Here is a 15,877-nt window from a genome sequence, read left to right on the forward strand (position 1 = left end):
GTTATAGCACACTAAACCTAGGAAAATATGTCACTAAAATTTTTATTTTCAATGTCTCTATCCTATAGGGAGCATGCATCCTAAGTCTATGTTATCTAAGACTCGGTTCATAATTTTTATCCTTAGGTGTTACTAGTGTTATAGAGGACGAAAGGAAGTTTATTTCTAACCCTTTGGACATTCATTTGTGTATCAATGAGTTTATGGATCTATAAATAACATAAGATAAAGAGAATAATCTAATAGTTGAATTTTCTATAGGGTCATAAGGTTGGGAAGCATGAAACACACTCGTATATTTCATACGTGTATTTACAGGGACTTTCTAAGTTTCAAAAAACTTACAGAACCGGGGGCTATGACCTAGTGGTTCCGCCCATAGCACCCCCACCAGAATGAATGGGGTGAATAATTTGTTTATGTAAGCTCCATTATCACAACGACTCCAAATGATCCCTTCTTCTTTGCTTTCCCAAAAGGTGCCTCGCAAAACACAGACAAAGAAAATAAGGGTTGTATTAGAGCAAGTTAATATTAATTATGCAAATAGTAAAAGAAATGCAATTAAAATAATAACGTAATTTTTTTCGGGCTTAGATACCGGTTGAGCCATTTGCCTTTAGAAACTTTCAACATTACAAACACTTTACCACATTTCATCTTAAAGCATAAGTAGAAAAGAGATAAAAGAGAAAGAGATAAGCCAATAGAAGGAGAAGAGAGAGGGGTAGGGAGGATAAGAGACTTAATGCATGTTTGCCAAAAATCTATCTTTCCAATAACCACCCAACAAACCCAATAAGTTCAACTCTCTAACATGCTCCACTCTCCAAAATTCACAAAGCACTTCAAATGACTATTCATTCTTCTTTATGCAAAGAGATGATGCATCATTCTCCTTCCCAACACAAACCACAATCATAAAATAGCACAATATAATTATTTTCCCAAACATTCATGAAACCTTCAAACCACAAGACAACTTACGAAATATTCCCACATAAAGCAAATCACATGATTTTCCCACATAAAATGAATCATAAAAGCTATCCAACATAAAACAACTCATAAGGATTTCCAATATGAAACAACTTTTATAACATTTTTCATCCCAAAGACAACTCATGAAGTTTTCCAACACACACGCACATTTCTATCATTCTAACATCCACAAAAATATTAAAAAAAAAAAAACTACTAACTTCTTTAAACAAATGCAAATGAACATTTTGACATCCTCCTTTCACTAAATATAATATCAAACAATCCAAATGACTTTTGTCCAAAACTCTTAATGCCGGGTAATAAACATAATGTAGAAAGATGCTTTGCAAAATTATAAATAAAGCTACAAACATATAACAAGTTATCATTTATAGTTCAATCAAAGTCATCAAACTCTTAGATATAAAACATCTTATAAAACTCTCCAATTATAAAGCAACTTATGGAACTCTCCAACAACCTTCATATTATACAATGTTAAATGTTTCAAGAGAGCTTTCATTCCAATTTGGAAGCTAAATATGAGTAGGAGACGGGACATTTTGATAAGAGCTCAATCCAACAAAAAAAAAAGCCCAACATAAAGCTTCACAATCCTTCCCAAAGCTCAGAGAAAACTATATATAACAAAAGAATCTACAAACTCTGATTACTATCAACTTGTTCGCAAAGATAAAGGAAATAAAGCTTTGAAATTATGCTCTCTAACTTGTCCTGAAAAGATATCAACATCCCATCAAGCACCACAAAACACAAATCCTTTCCCAAATCTTTCAAAAATGAAAGAAATACAAGGCTTTCCAACATAAAACAAATCTAAGAAATTTCCAACGTGAAGCAAATCATGTATTTTTTTTACCCCAAAGCACTTTGCTACAACTCTCAAAGTCCACCAACAAGTTTTCAATATAAAACAACTCTTAAAACTTACCAACAAGTTCCAACCTTTCTCATTGCATGCCAACTCAAGAAATGACCAAACTTCATAAGCATAAAAAAAATCGACAATGCCAAAATTCATGGGGAACGAAGCCCAAAACAGCCCATAATCTTTTCATCGTCAAAACTACACCCAAGGAGAAAACAAAAGGGACAAACAAGTACTATCAAAAGCCCACACAAATATTCATCTCTCTTCTCATATTTCTAAGGAGAAGCATGCCTCTCGAGCTTGAAATTTCATGCCGCCATTTGGTCTATTCACTAAGCAAAGAGGTGGGGAATATGACCATAGTTCAACACTCCAAATCAATTTCAACATAATATGCATAAACAAAAAGAAAACCTTCAAAGCCTTCGAAATGAACAAGTGACGACAAAGTGATAACAAACTTGGCACAACTAAATGTTTCTAATCCATCACATCGCAAAATATCTAAAAAAAAAAAGGACATATGAGCGAGCAACCAAATGGGAATGAGCTTTCATAGTAGCAACAATATTAATGAAGATGGCAACATAAAGGCACTCAACCATATATCACAATCTTTCATTTACAATATTTCATCAAACACTTGGTGTGCAATAGTTGTAAAGTCATGCAAAGCAAGTCATCATAAAAGCCATGATTTATACACCTATTCGATTGAATCCATCTAAGCAATTTATGAAAGAATCCTCATGATCTACATAGTAATTATCTCAATAAGAAGATCAATATGCATATATTAATGCATGGTGCTGTGGAGTCATAAACCACTGCGCTACTTGCTAAATTCATAGTTATTGAAGAATAAAGAGCATGACGCCGCTACGCCCTCCATCTTAGCACCACAACACTGTAATGCGGATTTCAGATTTTCAAATAATTTCATTACAAGAAATTTCAGATTATTACAACCAACATTATCAAACTTGTTGTCACTAAGCCCCAAAAAATCTAAGTGGTTTCCATTATATTTTTCTGTCAAAATTTCAATCTCTTATAATTTTGCTATCTCGAAGTTAAGGGATTGGCAGATCTTTGTAACTAACGAGAAATTATTGTGTGCAGAATCTGAACGTGTTTGGAGGCGAATCCGGACATGCCACGTTACCGGGGCCCAGTGCATCTGGTGATGTGGCGCATCCGAATTCGTCTCCTAATGCATTCGGATTCCGCACACAATAATTTCTCGTAACTAACACTCATATATTGAAATCATTTTAATTAGGCAAAACCATGTTATTTTTTCTCTTTTCAGATTTTCTATGTAAAAATTTGTATGATTCATGTTCTTTCATTTATCAATTTGTGTGCAGAATTTTGGTGCAAAGTTAGAACACAAAACTCCGCTCTACCGCTGTGAATTTTCTAGCCTGCAAAAAAATATATTTCTTCATTTTTTGACATTATGGGGCATATAAACTATAAAGTCAAAATTTTATTTTTATTTCTTATTTTATAATATAGTATAATTATTTTCAAATATTTATGTAAGAAAGAAAAACATAACCTTTACCATATCAAGGATGCTTCGTTCTGGAAACCAACACACCATGTCTCAGGCTTGACACATTCGGCTTTTGCTTCCTCGCTGGCTTCCTCCATGGGCGAAAGCGCAGTCACGGTCATGGCTTCTCTTTCCCAATCCTCTCCCGTTTCGTCGTTATCTCCGCCTGAGGTCCCCATGGAGCTCCACGTGCAGAACCGAGTAAAGCTCGTCCGTGCCCTTCGCGATCACCTCATGGCTGCCTCTCAACCTGTCCGTGGTTTCGTTCTTCTTCAGGTATCTCATCTTCTCAGCAGCCGCATAGTTAAATCTGATTTCTGATTACCTCTGATTGCTCTATCCGTATTCTCTTAGGGCGGTGAAGAGCGGACAAGATATTGCACGGATCATGCGGAGCTTTTCAGGTATTTTGCTCCGTCTTAAATTGGTCGTACAACTTTTATTTATTGAGCAAATCCTGTTCTTTTCATGGCTGATTGGTTCTTTGCAGGGATAAAAGTGTCCTTTTATTGTTGAATTGAGGTAATTGTATCGTATGACTATGGTCGGGAAGCAAAACGAGCGTTGTATGGTGCAATCATGTTCGAATTATCTTTCCCTCCTGAGCAATTCTTTATTTTTTTCTGTGCTTAGAGGTCCGTGAACGGAAACGTCCGCACTCTTGATTCACACCACTCAACCACCGCTTCAGCCGTCCCTTTCCTTTCATTTCATTCATCTTATTCGTAATGATGAGTGCTTCTTACTGAAAAGAATGTGCTTCCACGCCGGAAAAGGTTCATAGATCACCAATTGACCAATATCTAATTTCAATATACTTGTAAAAGCAAAGCACCAAGGTTCACTGGCTATCCTAGGCAAAGTCCAGGAAGTCTCGTTTTGCTTTCTAGAGTTCTGGCTTATAACCAAGCCAAGGTGCAGAGCAATTCAAAGGCACAGAGTGATGAATCAATCATTTAAGTGAGTCAAGGTGCATAGAAAAGAAAACGAATTAAGTAAATGGAAGAGAATTGGAAACAGAGGAGGAGCGCTTAGCTTTAGCTATGATAATGATGGTAGCATAGCTATTTGAATAAAAGACATCAATATAAGGAAAGGAAGTTTGAGTAGCGATGATGGGGATATAGGTAAGAGTATCGACGATGGAATTTTCATCTACCATTGTTTTTTTTCCTTCTAGTAAGAACTATGGCTTGTCTTAGTTGAAAAGAGCGGTTGTTACGCCAATGAAAGCCATAACTTTGTAGAGCAGGTCTTGCTAGTGAGGGCAAAAAGGATAGTGCAATAAGTTGGAAAATACTATATTCTGTTTGTTCTAAATTTCTATCTACTTGTTTAGATTATCTGATATTTGGACCCATGAGCCACGGGCTTGAATCTTTCTTTCTTGAGAACCGGCTTTGTCCAATGTAGAATTAGAATCGGGGAGCTCTTCTTAGCCCAACAACAACAATATCAAACCTTTATCCTACTATGTGGGGTCGGTTAGATGAATCGTTTTTCTCCATTGTGTTTTATTAAGAGTTAAATTCTTGTTTAAATGTAAAATGACAAGGTCATTTTTAATACTTTCTAATCAAGTCTTTTTAGATCTACCTGTACCTTTCTTAACATAAGACATATCTAATACATCTACTCTCCTAATCGGTTTATCGGAAAACTGGCATTTTATGTGACCAAATCATCTAAGGAGACTCTTTCTAATCTTATTTTCTACTAGAGCTACTCCAACCTTTTCACATATATACTTGTTTCACATTCTATCTCCAAGTGTAAAGCCACTCATCCACCTTAGTATCCTCATTTCTATAGCACTTAACTTGGAGCTCTTCTTAGCCCAAGCTTGATTAATTAGAAGACTTAGGCTTCGTTTGGTATGGCTTTCTTCCTGCTTCTTAAAGCGGCTTTTTAATAAAAAATTAAATTTTTTGTACTAAAAAGCTATTTTAAGAAGCAGGAAGAAAGCCGTCCCAAACGAAGCCTTAGTAGGGATGAATTTATGGCTCCCAAAGCTAGAACCTTGGAAAAAGGAAGATTCCTCTTCTTCCCATCCTTATTGTCAAGGGAAAAAATAACTTGCTCTTAGTTGCAGCCCCATCATGGATCTTACTTTCTATCTTCTTTTTGATCTCCTGCTTTGCCCTTAATCCTCACCGTGTCCATAGGCTTTCATATTGAAATTGGTTCATGGGGCTTGTATAAACTTCAATTTGAGAGTTTTGACTATGAAGGAGCAGAGAAATATGTCGAGGCTCTCTATAGAAAGCAACCTAAACAACTATACCATATGATATTGCCACTTATGAAAGTGAAAGCTACTCACTCACTCGTGCTTGTACTGCTAGCAATTCCAAATTAGACTCACACATCTCTACTGGTACGAATATTTTTTTTTTTTGAAAAAGTAGTACGAAGTTACTTGCATATAACAACTTGCCAGTGACCAAGATTGAATCAATTGGAATTGGCCTTTCTTCTTCAACATTGGATCGGCTTATCAATCATGTTGAATATATGGTTTACCAATCAAGTTGAATATATGAATTGAACTACATGACACTCGCGAACTAAATTGGATTCCATGGATAAGAGAAGATTAGCTGAAAGAGTGTCTTTTCTTCCAACTCTTAGAATGAAGTTTGGTGTGCCTTGTTTGGCTCCTTTGCTTCCGACCGGCTTGCTTACAACCACTGAATATCTATTGGATTCTCTTTTAAGAAAAGGAATTCTTCTTTTGTTGAAGTTGGTAGACAGTAAGATGAATTTTCAAAGAGAAGAACCTATTCAACAATAGTTGATTTTTGAGCAGAGTTAAAGATACAAGACCACCTTCAAGTAATATATCTTCTTTTAAGAAGAATAACATATATTAGAAGGGCAAGGACCAAGGACTTTACTAGATATAATTGATTGAGAGGCGGATTAGGCTACTTTCTACAAAGAATCCACCTCATTTCCTTAGGACCAAAGACGCTCGAAGCAATTATCTAGCTTCTATTTTAAGGTCCTGCATTGAATCTCAAATCAATCTACGATAGTAGATTGGACCGCATTGTATCAATTCTTTGGCCGCTAATGTTATTTCCCTAATTGATTGCTATCCTAGCTCTTTCGACATCCGCTCCATCCCTGACATTCTAAACCGAGCTACCAGTCGAATATAACAAAGATAGGTATAGATTGGAAAAGTTGAGGAGTTGATAGGCCACTCGACTGAAAGGAGAGGAGAGATGGGAGACCTAGTTGCTACTACTTGGGATAGGAAATGAGGTGAGATCAACAAATGAAGAAGCAAGCTTCTTTCCCTATCCCCAAAAATAGACCCTATAGTTATTCCTCTTCCATTTTAGTCTATTTTAGCATAGATTAGGCTAATACAAAAAACTAATATAATATGTGTAGCAGTCATCATCTGACTATTTGTCTCGAGCACTTTCCCTAAATGGAATGAATCTTTTCTATTAGTTACGTTGCGCCCAAGCCTGAGTCTCCACATCCTTGTCTTAGCAAAAAGAATGCTGATAGGAAAATCTTTTCTAATGTCTTTCTCTTAGCTTACTATGATTTTTTTGTGATAAGAAAATCATTGATTGCTAACTCTTTTTACCAATACATTCTTGCGGTGAATGAAGAGTATCTATCTTTTATGTATTTAAAGACCCAAGATAACTAGTTCAGTCGGTGATATTGGTTTGCTGTCCCAACTCTCCTATTTCTCAAATCTTGGTTGAACTTTGACTTAGTTTGATTCCCCTTATGAATCGGTAATGGAGAAGTTCCACTCTAGGATTTCAAGAGAGATACAATTAGTGTGCCACTTTTTAAGTTTGAAATGAGGGTTGGGGATTCAGTTCAAGTACAACATAGATAGTTGCAATGGAGAAAATAATTATCTCAGGTTCACAGCCCATTCCTTCTTGTTGCCCTTACCATGCAAAATTGCTAAGGAAAAAGTACCAGAGAAGGGCAAGGGCTATTCAATTGCCATCAATCAAGATAAAGAAGAAGAATATCGCCTCAGTCATTACAGTGGTTGCATTCTTCTTTGCATGGAAAGATAGGAAGAAAATGTTAGTATTCATCGAAGTCTTCATTCTGAAATGGATCTCAAAATATAGATACCATTCATAGGATATGCTATTTATGTTATTCCGTTACTCCTGTCCTACAAAAAGAACGCTGATAGGAAACACTTGAAGATCTCAAGAATTTCCTATCAATCTTTGAAAAACAACAAAAATTCTCTGCAAGAATCCATACAAAACCAGTAAAACAGTATATAATTTGTATTATTTGATGAAATAGAAACGGAACATACCAAGATACAATTGATCCTCTATTCGAGAGGAGGATCTATCTCTCCCAAATCTCTAGACGTTGCTAGAGCCTAAAAACCTAAACCTAAGATATCTCAAATTTCAGCCAAATTCAAGATAAAAATTGAACCTTAGGGTAAACTTATTTAAAGCATACAAAACATAGCAAATCCAAAACAACCCTCTAATTTTCTCTCAAATCAGCCCCAAATATGCCATCTTCAATTAGGAAATATCTTCTAATTAATCAGCCCCCAAATCATCCCTCTTCGATTAGTAAACATCTCCTAATTAATCTCCTCCAAATCAACCCACTTTAATTAGGAAGCATCTCTTAATTAATCTCATACAAATCAACCACCAAATAAGCCCCTTTTAATTAGGAAACATCTACTAATTAATCTACTCATTATTAGCCACCTTATAATTTATTTTATTAATTAATTCCCTCCTTAATTCCCCTCCTATCATAATAAATTAGTCCTTAATTGGGGCCAAGAAGGAGGCTTGAAATCTTCCTGAATTTTGTTCCAGGTTCCGCCCCCTCCATTGCTTGCTTGGCCGGCCTGTCCAAACTCCCTTAGCCTACAACCATACCTGTTAACGGCGAATGGTGCATCATGGCGCAAAGGTCCCTTTGGAGCCATAGTGCATAACTCACGGCGCGGCGCACGCCATTTTGAACATGGCGCAAACTATATAAGGATTATAAAATAATAAGCATGAATATGAAATATTATTAAAAATGAAAGACAAGCTATCTAAAAAATAAGAATTCACATTTAAAGTCCTCATCCCTTCCTCCTCTCCTATAGAGTCCAATGTCTCCCAATCAAAGCATGCACTCATGAAGAAAACTTATACAAAGCATGCACTCATGAAGAAACATACTAACACTAACAACTATTACTAATGATGATGAATACAACAATATGACGGGCTGCTGGGGGTCTAAGGGGGCGCTGCCCCTTGGCGGGATTTGACCTGCCCGGTCAGGTCACTGGGTCAAGAGGCAGCGCCCTTGCGGGAGTTTCTGAGGGCAGCGCCCCCAGAACAAATTTTATTTGTAAGAGTAATTTTGAAGTTATGCTTATTTTTAAAGTTCGTAAGTCGTTTGTATGGAAAGATACCTAGCGGTACCGAGCATGTACCTAATAGTACCGAGCATGTACCTAGCAGTACTGAGCATTTTTATTTTTTTAATTTTAAGAGGTGGACGCCTCTAAACCATGGTTGGTAGTGAAACACTTCAAGTAGCAATCAATAAGAATCATATCTATTAAGTTGTAAATTCTTGTAAAAAATATTCATAAGTATAATGAAATTTAAAAATAATTTGGTGCGTTATTTTGCGCCGTGCACCATGGCTCACATGTGGCGCAGATAGCATGCGCTATTTTAAACACATGCGCCTCGCCATGAACATGGCGCCGTAGGTGCGCCGAGCTGCGCTGTGCGCCATTGACAACTATGCCTGCAACCATAACAATACCCCCTTCCCCCCCAACCCCCCCCCCCCCCCCCCCCCAAAAAAAAAAAAAAAAAAAATAAAAATACACCTTGTCCTGAAGGTGGAAGGATGATATGCTGTTGATAGTTTTTTTTAGCTGCTCTGTTAGTGGCCATGCCATCGTCCACTGGAACCAAGCTAGAGCTTTCGCCTCTTGACATAGCCATGCAACCGTAAACTTCTCCTCATTCAACTCATTCACCATGAAATACATCTCTACCCAGTACACCCACCCATAAGCATCATCCCTTTCAAATATTGACATCCTCTACTTCCTCACCTTAGGATCGTTATCACCCCAATAGCTTCTTCCTGCTCCAATGTAGCGGTTATCATGATCCCTCTATATTTCCCCCATGTATCGAGGTTGAGAATCTCCCCTTCCTTCCCTTCGCCTCACATGACCCGATCCCCATGGTTCGGCCCACCCCTTCCTTTTTTCATCCACTTCCCTTGCCCAAAAGACCTTCCATAGTGGTCGGCCACCCCACAACCTTCACCATGAAACTCCCTTCCTACCTTCCCCCCATTCGATAACCCTATTTCGCCCCTTATCAGAGGCCTAGAAGGTGGCTCTTGACCCCTTCCTTCCTCAATGACCCACTCCCCTTGCCCAAAATGACTCTCATAGTGGTCTGCCGCCCTACCGCCTCCACCAAAAGATTTCCTCTTTGCTGTCCCCTCATCCAGAAACCCTGATCCACCTCTTATTGGAGCCGTAGGAGGTGGCTCTTGATGAAAGAAACTCCCCTCATCGAACTCCTCTTGTCCGATCTCCTTCCCCTTTGCTTCGACCAAGGGAATTTCGATCAAATTTTGGAAAACGCATACAAAACATTTACAAAAACAATGAAAATATCTTATTTTTCGCCCAAGAAAGCACTCTGATACTAATTTGATAGGAAACACTTAAAGATCTCAAGAATTTCCTATCAATCTTTGGAAAACAGCAAAAATTCTCCGCAAGAATCTACACAAAACTAGGAAAACAATAGATAAATTGTATTATTTGATGAAATAGAAAATACCAAGATACAATTGATCCTCTATTCGAGAGGAGGATCTATCTTTCCCAAATCTCTAGACACCGCTAGAGCCCAAAAACGTAAACCTAAGAGATCTCAAATTTCAACCAAATTCAAGTTAAAAACTGATCCCTGGGGTAAACAACTTATTTAAAGCATACAAAATATAGCAAATCCCAAAACAGTCCTCCCCCTAATTCCCTCCCAAATTAGCTCTAAGTCTGCCCTCTTCAATTAGGAAACATCTCCTAATTAATATCCTCCAAATCAGCTCCAAAATTAGCCCTCTTCAATTAGCAAACATCTCCTAATTCATTTCCTCCAAATCAGCCCCCAAATTTGCCCAATTCAATTAGGAAATATCTCTTAATTAATATCATACAAATTAGCCACCAAATCAACCCTTTTTAATTTGGAAACATCTCCTAATTAATATCCTCCAAATTAGCCCCCTTATAAATTTCCCTCTTCTATTTGAATTCAAATAGGAGATATTTTCTTAATTAATTCCTTCCTTAATTCCCCTCCTATCATTATAAAGTATTGCTTTGTTGAGCCCCACAAGGGGCCTGCAATCTTTCTGAATTTTATTTCAGGTTCCCCCCTCCACTGTCTGCTGGGCTGGCTTGTCCAAACTCCCTTGGCCTGCAGTCGTAACAAACTCATAAGTTATTTATCGAATCATCAATAAAATGATAGAACTAGAGTAAAAGAGCAAACCATAGACAATGTTATGTTGACAAGAATGTTGAAATAGATTGATCTTGAAAGTCTTCATGTGTGGAAAAATTTGATGCCCCTCTTTTGCTTGAGTTAGAACATCCCTTTGTTTGCTTGTGGGGTACTCCTTCCCAAGGTTTTCAAAGGTGCAATCGGGAATCGAGGCGTTTTTTCTAAACAAGGCGAGACGTAAGCCTCGAGGCGGATCGAGGCGTAAGCCTCAAAACGATTAAAATAAATTAATTTAAAATTATAAATAATGGCAAAACATAATAAAATATTATGTCAACTATGAATTTGAAGATTTGTTTTAAGATAATATTACTGGAATACAAGATTTAAAATAAACTCACTTAAAAATAAAACATCCCCTTAGGATCAAGACTCAAAGCAGGCTCATCATCACTTTGATTGTCTTCAGAAGAATCTTCATAATCAATGTCAAAGTCATCCTCAAACTCTTCTTCATCTATAATACTTTTTCCTTTGTCTCCTATATCAGTTAATATTTCATTAGCTCTAAAATGAAACAATAGTAACATACAAAATAATTCATTATATTTAATAGTACCTTTGAATTTTTTTGAAGCTTCAATCTCACTTTGTTTCTTTCTTTTATATAAGTGGGTAGTTGCTTCATTGACTTCTTCATTGACATGAGTTTCTCCTTCTGCTTCAACTTCAGAAACATCAGCATTTTTAGGAGTAACCCATTCATCATCAGATTGTAACTCATCAACAAGCAAAGGGTTAATTTCATTCTCAATATTTCCTTGATTCTGCAATTTGAGATATCTATCTTTTAATTTTTTGTTAAACATAACATAAACTAGTTTGTTCATTCGATCTGCCGCCAATCGATTTCTCCTCTTTGTATGAATTTGATTGAAGATGCTCCAATTACGCTCGCATGTAGAAGCCGAACACGTTAGGCTAAAAACTTTAACTGCAAAAGCTTTCAATTCAGAAGCATCATCTCCAAACTGAGCCCACCAATGTTCTACATGAAGACAAACATAGTATTTTATGAATATTGGTTGAAGTAGAAGACTTGAACATAAATATTAACATTAAAATTATAAATACTCAAACTATAAACATACCAGGAGATCGTTTTTTGTAGCATGCTTGTGCTGCTCTAAATTCAATTTCCCTTCTTCAAATGAAAATCCTCAAGTTGATCATTTACTTTGAGTCTTCAGAAGCAAACATTGCTTCCAAAGGTTGTCTTAACTCCTTGAATCTCTGCAATGTTAAATATGCAGTAGCAAATCTTGTAACAGCAGGTCTAATAATTTCTTTGTCAGTGAATTTTCTCATCAAGCTGAGTACCCAAGAATGATTGTATATAAACTTACTAACGAATTTATCCTTCAATATGGCTGATTTATGTTGAGGCAACTGTCCCAACCTCTCAAGCATCAAGTCAATACAATGTGCAGCACAAGGAGTCCAGTAAAGGTGAGGCCTCTTCTCCATTAACATTCTTCATGCAGCTTTGTATGCACTTGCATTATCAGTAACAACCTGTACTCTTAAGGCATCTCCCACTTCCTCCACAACTTCATCATCCAACATTTCAAACAATAATTGTGCATCCTTTACAAAGCTTGAAGCATCTACTGATTTGAGAAAAACTATTCCATATGGATTGTTGACCAAGAAATTAATAATACTTCTATGTCGAATATCTGACCAACCATCTGAAATTATTGTCACTCCTGTCTCAATCCAAATCTTCTTAACATCATCTACAATTTTTGAAGTTGTCTTAACTTCCTCATTCAGCATCCAAGTCCTCAGCTCATACATGCTTGGAAGTTGTAATCCTCTTCCGTAGCTTCCAACAGATCGTAACACATTAATCCACGACGGACTCCTAACAACATTAAATGGAATCCCATTTTTATAGATGAATCTGGCGATATCCAAACAAACTCTGTTCCTGAGTTCTTTTGTAGCTGTAGGAGGCTGAATATCCTGAGTATTTATGTTTTCGTCGTTATCAATATTTAGCATAAATCTATCCATGGGCCCCCGACTGCCTCGGTCAGAAGAAACTAGATGTCTTCCAGTACTGGAAACTTCATGCTGTGATCCATAGTAAGAAGAGTTTCCTATCATCTCTTCCATATTTCTTTGTGTGACCTCCTTTGTGGTGGTAAACTTCTTTAAATAATTTGTACATTCCTTCTTCGCCTCATCAGGAACTTTTGCACATAGTCCCACATTGACATGAGTGCAGGTTAGATGATCCTTCAATCTCTTGACGCCACCAGTTATGCGTTTCTGACAGAAATTACATTTCATGTAAACATATCCCTTCTTTGCACCTCCACCTGACACTTCAGCTTGAGTTCCATATTTCCATGCAGGATCTTTCATTCTTGTGCCATTAGTCATGCTAACAATAGGATATATTTTAATAATTATTTGTACTACAAAATACCAATAATAAAACAACATGAATACAAAAATATACTAGTCTGTCGGGGGTCCAAGGGGGCTCTGCCCCCTGGCAGGGTTCGACCTGCTCTGTCAGGTCGTGGGGTCAAGGGGCAGCGCCCCTGCGGGGGTTTCCAGGGGCAGCGCCCCCCGGAACAAAATTATATTATAAGAGTAATTTTGAAATTCTGCTTGTACCGAGCATGTACCGCTCGGTACCGAGCCAGCACTGCTCGGTACCGAGCCAGCACCGCTCGGTACATGATCGGACTGAGCATGTACCGTTAAGTACCGAGCATGTACCGTTAAGTATCGAGCATGTACCGTTAAGTACCGAGCATGTACTAGCTCGGTACCGAGCATGTACTGAGCGGTACCGAGCATGTACTGAGCGGTATCGAGCATGTACTGAGCGGTACCGAGCATGTACAATCTGATGAAGCGAGACATGAAGCAAATAACGGGAATAAAGATCATTACCTAGCCGTGAAAAAAGAACCTTCGATTACAGGAAGCTGGAGAAGAAGAAGCGAGACATGAAGCAAATGACGGGAAGATTACGGGAAGCAAGAGAAGAAGAAGAAATAAATCGTTACCTTCGATCGCCTCCAGCTATGTTCGAACTCGACCGAACTGTGGTCGTCGAAGTCGGCGGAGTTCGCCTTTCAATTCTCACCCAAAGCAGAAGCAGGTATGTTACCCTAATACTGGACTCTTATACGACTCTCACCGCTCGGTCTATATACTTAAAAATCGAAGCGGTGCCTCGTTTCGCTTCGAGGCGTTACGAACCGAAGCCTATGCCCCGTGCGAAATAAGCGCACGCTCCGCCGAATCCAACGAGGAGTAAGCCTCAACGCGCAAATGCTTCACATCGCCTTGAGTCGCGCCTCCGTGCATACGCCTCTTCCGCCTTTTTAATCGTTGCTCCTTCCTACGCTTGACTTAGAGCTAACTATCCCAATCTCGTTGGAAGTGCTTCCCACTTGCCATGGGAAAGATTTTGACACCTGAACTACAAGCACAAAGTGATTGGCCCTAAGGAAGAAAGGCAAGTCTAGGATAAGATTAGGCTTTGACATGATAGAGAGAGTCATGGACTATTCATACATTAAGGATTTGATAAGGTATGAATGTTTATCCTTAGCTTTGGTAATGAATCCCGGGCCAATTAATGGAGGCCATTGCCTTTTTCCAGCTCAACGTATCATGATAACGTAAGGAGGAGAAGAATTCCCTTAGAGAATAATTAGGAGCAAGGCAAGTTTTTATTGAGCATAAGAAATGAATGTTCTGAATCTTGAGGTAGAATTTCCTTTTTTGTATATCATCTTCTCAAAATTCATGCATACTTTAATACTATATATCAAATGTCTTAGAATACAAATCAACTAATTTCAAAGTGAACATGAATAGAGGTAGACAATTGAGAAGATAAGAGTAATATTATTAAAAATATATATCCAACATCTAATCATTGGTAGCATGAGAAACAACTGATCTAATATGGAATTTAAAATACGAAATCGACTTGTTCTACTGTTACCATTGAAATTGGTGTTTTTTTTGGTGATGAAAAGCAAACCATAGGGAGGAGTTTTGTTATGTGTGCTACTGATCCCAATGAAGAGGAGATAGCCTCAAGCGAAGTAGGTTGAACAAAGTAGTTTGATTGTGAAGCAGGATAGATACATATATGAGATGAGAGAAGAAAGAAATAGCTACAAATATTGTTTTGAGAGTAATAAAACGTACAATTAACAACCTTGTTATTCAAATTCTTGGAACGGTAGAATTGGTGAATGATTGTGTAAAACTCCCAATAATTTTATCTTTTTGTGAAAAATGATGGTAGTTTTAACCTGTGCAAATATGGATAATTGTGAACGTATTTTTTTTTTTTGTAAACAAGAACAACTTTGGTCTTTTGGCATGATTTATAGAAATCCTGATGGCATTATGATAGGAAGTTGATGCACTTTTTCTTGAAATCATCAAACGACAATAAGAAATTAGGAAGAAGAGCACACCAAAGCTATTTTTATTACAAGATTTATTAAAGAAAATTGCAAGATACAGTTGGATCTTCAATTCGAGAGGAATATTCGGTTCTCCAAAATCCCTAGCTTACGGCTAGAGCCCAAATAACCTATGAAATCCTAATTTTAGCAAACATCTAAACATAATATGAAATCATCCCATAGTTAGCCTTAAATAGGCTCTCATAATTCCCTCACAAATCAGTCCTCTTGCCCTATATTAATTCCTTTTCAGATTTGAATTTAAATTAGATTTATTTTCATAATTAATTCCCTCCAAATTGTAATTAAGACTTTCCTAAACAATCCTCCTTAATTCCGCCTTTTCCCTAAATAATTCTCTCATAGATTTTAAATTCAAATTATATCTCTTGCCCTAAATAAT

At 37.4% G+C, this 15,877-nt stretch overlaps 1 protein-coding gene across 1 annotated transcript in view; it reads left to right on the forward strand.

The window, feature by feature from the left end:
* Nucleotides 1–3,465: 3,465 nt before the first annotated feature.
* LOC110096835 (xaa-Pro dipeptidase) overlaps nt 3,466–15,877 on the forward strand; it is a 123,816-nt gene continuing 111,404 nt past the window's right edge. The window contains exons 1-2 of the mRNA XM_020822960.2: nt 3,466–3,713; nt 3,792–3,841. Coding sequence (XP_020678619.1) covers nt 3,534–3,713; nt 3,792–3,841 — 230 coding nt within the window. The 5' untranslated portion in view covers nt 3,466–3,533. The remainder of the gene's footprint in view (nt 3,714–3,791; nt 3,842–15,877) is intronic.

The sequence above is a fragment of the Dendrobium catenatum genome, unplaced genomic scaffold, assembly GCF_001605985.2.
Source record: "Dendrobium catenatum unplaced genomic scaffold, ASM160598v2 fragScaff_scaffold_1676, whole genome shotgun sequence".
NCBI lineage: Eukaryota > Viridiplantae > Streptophyta > Magnoliopsida > Asparagales > Orchidaceae > Dendrobium > Dendrobium catenatum.